Raw genomic sequence first — 6146 nt, forward strand, 5'->3', positions numbered from 1 at the left:
TGTTATTACAGGACAATGATACCTGCCCTTACTGTTCTACAATCTATAAATGGAGTGTTATCTAGAACAGGCTTGGGCTGTAAATGCTGTTATATAAGTACAATATCCCGAGCTATGATAAAGACAGGTTCATGTTTTAGAAATTTCCATTCAGTGTCTTAATGTCTTTGTTCCTGCGGCTTAAAAACTGGCACGCGCCACCAGAGCCATTTCACTTTGCTTAGTGACAACTTCGTAGCGCTTGCAATCCCAGAGTGACAGCTCAGGACATGGCCCTAATTTACATGACTGCACAGTCGTGACATGATTTCAAGAAAGCAATACAGCTGAAATGCATGAATGTGGCTTCGCACAAGCCTCACACTCATCCTCTCATGCTTGTGAGACTCCCAAAGAGCCAAAGTAAAAGTCGGATCACAGGAGAAGACTTGAATTCAAATTCCCTTGCAGGAAGGAAGGAAAAAAAGCCCCTTCCTTTTCTCCTTTGCTCTACCCCCTCCTTCTAATCCTCCCTCCTCTCCAGGCAGAAACAGAGTCCTGCCTCTCTCTCTCTCTCTCTCCCATCTGCAAGCTAAGCTTTGGCTGAGAGCTCAGCTATTGATCGCCGCTGTCAGTGGAAAAGTGCTTGCGTCAGAGCCCTGCCAGGGGTATAAAGGCAGCACCGCCGCGGTAACAGCACTGAGTGCACACGGCAACCGAACTCCCCTGCCCTCCCGCCGCCATGACTTCCGTTGGCTACGACCCCTACTTCACCTCCTACAAGCGCCGGTATGTGGAGAGCAGCCCCAGGGTGGTGCACATCTCCGGGGTGCGCAGCGCAGGATACGGGGGCGCCCGCTCGGTCTACTCCAGCCACTCGGCTCCGCTGTCCACCTCGGTGGGCACAGCCCGCCACCGCCCCTATGGCCTCTCCGCCTCCTCCGCCTCCTCTCTCCTCATGGCGGCGGACTTCGACCTGAGCCAGGCCACGCAGGTGGGGAGCGAGTTCAAGACCGTCCGCACCCAGGAGAAAGCCCAGCTGCAGGAGCTGAACGACCGCTTCGCCAGCTTCATCGAGCGCGTGCACGAGCTGGAGCAGCAGAACAAGGTGCTGGAGGCTGAGCTGCTGGTGCTCCGGCAGAAGCATGTGGAGCCCTCCCGGCTCCAGGCGCTGTACGAGCACGAGATCCGGGAGCTGCGGGCCGCCGTGGAAGAGGCGCGGGGCGAGAAGCAGGCGGCGCAGAACGAGCGCGACGGCCTGGAGGATGCCCTGCGGGGCCTGCAGAGCCGCTACGAGGAGGAAGTGCTGAGCCGCGAGGAGGCGGAGGGGCGGCTGATGGAGACCCGCAAGGTGGCGGACGAGGCTGCCCTCGGCCGAGCCGAGCTGGAGAAGCGGGCCGAGACGCTGCTGGACGAGATTGCCTTCCTGAAGCGGGTGCACGAGGAGGAGATCGCCGAGCTGCAGGCGCAGGTGCAGTACGCCCAGATCTCCGTGGAGATGGAGGTGGCCAAGCCCGACCTCTCTGCTGCCCTCCGCGACATCCGCTCCCAGTACGAGAAGCTGGCCGCCCGCAACATGCAGGCCGCCGAGGACTGGTTCAAGAGCAAGTTCACCGTGCTGACCGAGACGGCGGCCCGCAACACCGACGCTGTGCGCAACGCCAAGGACGAGGTGGGCGAATACCGGCGCCAGCTCAAGGCTCGCAGCCTGGAGATCGAGGCGTGCCGGGGCATGAACGAGGCCCTGGAGAAACAGCTGCAGGATCTGGAGGAGAAGCAGAATGCTGACATCGCCGCTCTTCAGGTCAGTGTTTGTAGTGCAAGTGGAGGGTATAACTTCCATATACAACTTTTACTGTCATTTCTTCCATGGTTAAGTTGTATATACTTTATATATCCACATAATCTCTCCAATTTCTAAAACAGATCCAGTAATCTGATCTTTGGGATCAGGCTAGAATTCTATCTAGATTTTTTATCTTAGCCTTTGCCTGCCTTTAATGCAATTTTCTGTAACCAATACGATAGGCACAAAAACAGAGGAAGATTGCATTGTATTTGACCATATCTGTCTGGTCAGCCAGGGGAATGAAACTTCATGGCATCTACTCAATGGAGAGTTAGTAACTGCAGTATCCGTCTCTCTACTGTCGTGATCAATAAGAGTTAAAACCGACTATATCCCAAACTGAAATGGCAGATGTCAGAGAAACAGAACAGCTGCAGAGAAAGGGTTAATTGGGATTGCTCCACACTTTATGTTTCTTGTCCTTTATTACTGAGAAGAAAAGTGGACCAGGGCCAGAGACACATTAGCGAGACCAGGAAAAGAAAAATCTCTCAGCCGTTCCAGAGAGGTACTAGAGATGTCTACAGACTTTTGCTGAGACACTCAGTTCTGCATTTAGTTTCACATGAAATCCGTCTGACGATTTATGGTTCATCTGCAATAGATGGACTAGAAAATCTCCAAACATCTAGAGAGTTCTTTGAGAAGTTTGTACTGCACATTGCACTTCTGCAGAAGCAGTAGCAGGCTGTCTTCATACTGCCCAGAGCCAATTGTACAGCCCTCTGATAAAAAGATCACCCACAGCACACGGTGCTATTGTTGATGACAGCTGAAAAAAGAGAGAGAGCAGAGACTTTTTTGCTTACCGGAGATGTGCGGTGCTGTGAGAGGAGCTTCCCTTATAATCTTAGTAATATTTTTTTTATCCAGCACACGATTGCAGTAGCTGAACAGGAGCGGAGCTGAATACAAATGTATTCCCGGTCTTCTTTTCGTGAGACAGGTTTGAGTGCTTTCAATTGTGCCTAGAACATTGTCGAGTGAGATGATAAAAACATCAACTACCTGCTGAGTGACACTCTCTAGGCAATCTCTTTTACATACCACCCCAGTGGTGGACTCTGGCAGGCTTGGAGCTTAAGCCATGACCTTCCTGGTTTTGATACAGCCCTATACCTCCACCACTGGCCCCTACTGCCAATTCTGCAAATCCTGTACAGGGAGAAAGCGACACAGGAAAAAATCAAAATGCACACTCTCATGCACTTTCATGAGCGCTGCTGGCATTTCCCAGAACACCATCCATCAGTGTCTCTTTCCCTAGGGGGATCTGCTCTGCTAATCCTTGAGGTGGCAGGATCCCCAAGCTCCTCACGGCTTGCCTGCAGTATGGCGATCTGCATTCTTCCTGTTATTAGCGCACTTCACACTCATTATGGTCCATTTGAACGCTGCCAACAAATGTGATTTAAAGCCGAGAAAATGCCAGCACAGCGATTGAACAGTCAGTCTGAAAATGGATGCAGTCCCCAATTTGAGATCTGTCCTGGCAGTTGTAGCATTTTATTCGTTTTCAACGGGCATTGCATACTAACTCTTTAGTGATATTAGCCCTACACAGAAATTCCTAATGCCCTCTCCTCCTTCACTAAACAAAAGATCCCAGAATTCAACTGATCTACAGACTAGGGCTTGTGTCAGGCTTTGCTCAGTGGATTTCAGATTTGAAATGACATCAGTTCTTTCGTCATAGAACCTGGCCAGCACTTCAGTTGCAGGGGAGAAAACAGAATATTAATATGAGAGTAGAATATTTTTGAGGCTGGTTAACAAGCACAATAACAAACGCCTCTCTTAAAAGGCAGGATTCCATTAACACTCCAACTTTTCAGGAAACTCCTCAGCCTCTACCAGTTGGCCCCTGGCAGCTCCTGGAATTACTCTTCTTCCTTGCTTCTGCAGGAAACCATCAGCCAGCTGGAGAACGAGCTGAGGAGCACTAAGAACGAGATGGCGCGCTACCTGAAGGAGTACCAGGACTTGCTCAATGTGAAGATGGCTCTGGATATCGAAATCGCAGCTTACAGGTACAGTAATTTCATTTCTGTATTTCGGAAGGTCACACAGCTCTTGGGCTGCTTGGTGTTATATCCCATGATCTGCACTGGGCTCGGTTTAGAGGCAAACATTGGCCAGGTAATCTAAGAGCAGCCTTCAGCAAAAAGTGGGTAGGTTCTCCCCAGGGTAAAAGACTGGCATTAATTTTACAAGCAGACAATATTGATCCTCTAGACTGATGTAAAAGGGCACATTGTGCACTTGTTGTACTGATAGAGCTCCAAAGGACAACGAAAAATAGTGAATTATTCATCAATTGGGGCAGGCCTTTTAGAGCAACTGGAGGGAGTGATGTATGGGGAATACACTGCTGACTATATGGAGTTTCTGTATGGTGAATTCCCATACCCAGCCATGTTGTTTTGAAGCCAGTACCCTGTTTTTTGGGGGAAATGATGCCTAATGGGCTGGATGGGTCTCCTCTTGTGGGTATCTGTTCTTATCTGCTCAGCTCACGTGGGGTCTCATATTCTTTCTCCCTCAGGAAACTGCTGGAAGGGGAGGAGACGCGGTTCAGCGTTGGAGGCATGGCGAGCACTTTCAGCCAGAGCGCGGCCCCCATGTTCAGCCGCTCGCTCTTCTCCCTCCAGAGCAGCTCGGCCAGCAGCATCAGCGCCCCCTACCTGCTGAGCAGCCGTCTGCTGAGCTCCGCCTTTTCTGCCAGCCACGCCCAGGAGGTGGAGGAGGTCATCCAGGCCAGCCAATCAGAGCAGGCCGAAGCAGCCCTGCCTGCAGAGGAGGAAGAGGCGGAGGAGGAGGCGGAACAGAAGGAGGAAGAGGAAGAGGCTGCCGAGGAAGGTTTGTCCCACAGTAATGAACGAGTCTGCCTTTTTCAGTCAACTGCACTTTTAGTGGTTTAGGGTAAGGAAATTAAAATCCTTTCCTTTCCAACCCAATCCTTTCCAGGATTTTGCATAAAAACCTGCAGAATTTGACTATTCTAGATTTGGGGATTCTGGAAGTAATTGGCTGCACTCTGTTTTTTTCATTCTCTACCCCCCCCCCAAAAAAAAAACAGTATGAGAGGTTTCTATTGTTCCTCTCCCCTTAAACTTCTACATTACCATAATGGTCCTAATGAGCTCAAAGACACGTATGATTCCTTTTCATAGCCATTTAAAGGTGATGATTTAAAAGACCCACTTCAAAGTAAAACATATTAAATATTTTCAGGCCTGCACAAATACGTTAAAGGAGTGAGGAATTGTGTGGGTTAGAATGATATTCAATTTGAATTCCTATTAAAACCAGCATGTCATGGATCATGGATAGAACATATGAGAGAGTTCCCTCACTGTCTTTTAGTCTGGATCCGGGTTTCTGGGTATCCCAGATTCGATGTGATGAGGAAAGCACATGGAAGACTGATTTAAGACACAGCTGACGCTAGTCTTTCTCTTCAGGGCTTTCAGACGGTGCCTCTATTTCCCATCATTCTTAACATTGACCTGTTTTTTTCGTTGTTCCCAAAGGCGGTGAGGAAGAGGAGGCCGAGGAGGCAGAGAAAGAGGAGGCTGGGGAAGAGGGAGAGGAAGAGGCAGGAGAGAAGGATGAGGGTGAGGGTGAAGGACAGGGAGAGGGAGAGGCAGAGGCTGAGGCAGAGGGAGAAGGAGAGGCAGAGGCAGAAGGAGAGGGAGAAGGAGAAGGAGGTGAAGAGGCTGAAGAAGGAGAGGCGGAGGCCACGGCCGAGGCAGGAGAAGATGCAGAGGAGGCCCAAGAAGAGGAAGAGGAGGGAAAGGAAGAGAAGGAAGAAGAAAAGAAGGAGAAAAAGCCAGTGGAGAAGAAGGACTGAGCCCAGAACTGAGAAACCGACCTCCAGCCAACGAACGAACTCCCCACCACAACGGACACTGACTTCACATGCGTGCTAGCCACTAGATGGTGCTCTATGCAAAAAAATAAATAATAGATCAGTACAATCAAAAGAAAAAAGAGACCCTTGATTGCTTGCAAAAGATCCCTAAATTGCTAAATACAAAAAAGAGCGAGCGAATATTGTAGAATTAGCATGGTCATGTTTGCCTCTGTATGTGTGTGCGTGCGAGTGTGTGGAACAGAACACAAGTTATGTGTTGGTCTGCAGAACTCAATGCAATTAAACACTTTACTGTACTGTATGTGTCACCGAAATGCGCCTAATTAAACACAAGAGTGTCTTCAAGAATACAAATGACCACTTGAAATGTTAAAATCCTTACTCAATTTACGCTGTGGGTTCCTGCAGTTGATGTGAATAAAGATTGAAGATCTGCTCGTA

The 6146-nt window shown here is 49.5% G+C and overlaps 1 protein-coding gene across 1 annotated transcript; it reads left to right on the plus strand.

The window, feature by feature from the left end:
* The first annotated feature begins 623 nt into the window (after positions 1–623).
* neflb (neurofilament light chain b) lies at positions 624–6146 on the plus strand. Its single transcript, XM_088624624.1, has 4 exons — positions 624–1783; positions 3734–3858; positions 4374–4687; positions 5362–6146. Exons 1-4 carry the CDS (start codon positions 722–724, stop codon positions 5679–5681), a joined length of 1821 nt encoding a protein of 606 aa, XP_088480750.1. The 5' UTR covers positions 624–721; the 3' UTR covers positions 5682–6146.

This window comes from Lepisosteus platostomus, chromosome 3, assembly GCF_059453375.1.
Source record: "Lepisosteus platostomus isolate fLepPlt1 chromosome 3, fLepPlt1.hap1, whole genome shotgun sequence".
Lineage (NCBI taxonomy): Eukaryota > Metazoa > Chordata > Actinopteri > Semionotiformes > Lepisosteidae > Lepisosteus > Lepisosteus platostomus.

Bases quoted from the DNA above. Each gene is read 5' to 3' on its own strand.
- neflb (XM_088624624.1), top strand. From the start codon at position 722: ATGACTTCCGTTGGCTACGACCCCTACTTCACCTCCTACAAGCGCCGG. The intron at 3,859-4,373 runs GTACAGTAATTT...TTTCTCCCTCAG, and splicing joins ATCGAAATCGCAGCTTACAG to GAAACTGCTGGAAGGGGAGG. The intron at 4,688-5,361 runs GTTTGTCCCACA...TTGTTCCCAAAG, and splicing joins GGAAGAGGCTGCCGAGGAAG to GCGGTGAGGAAGAGGAGGCC.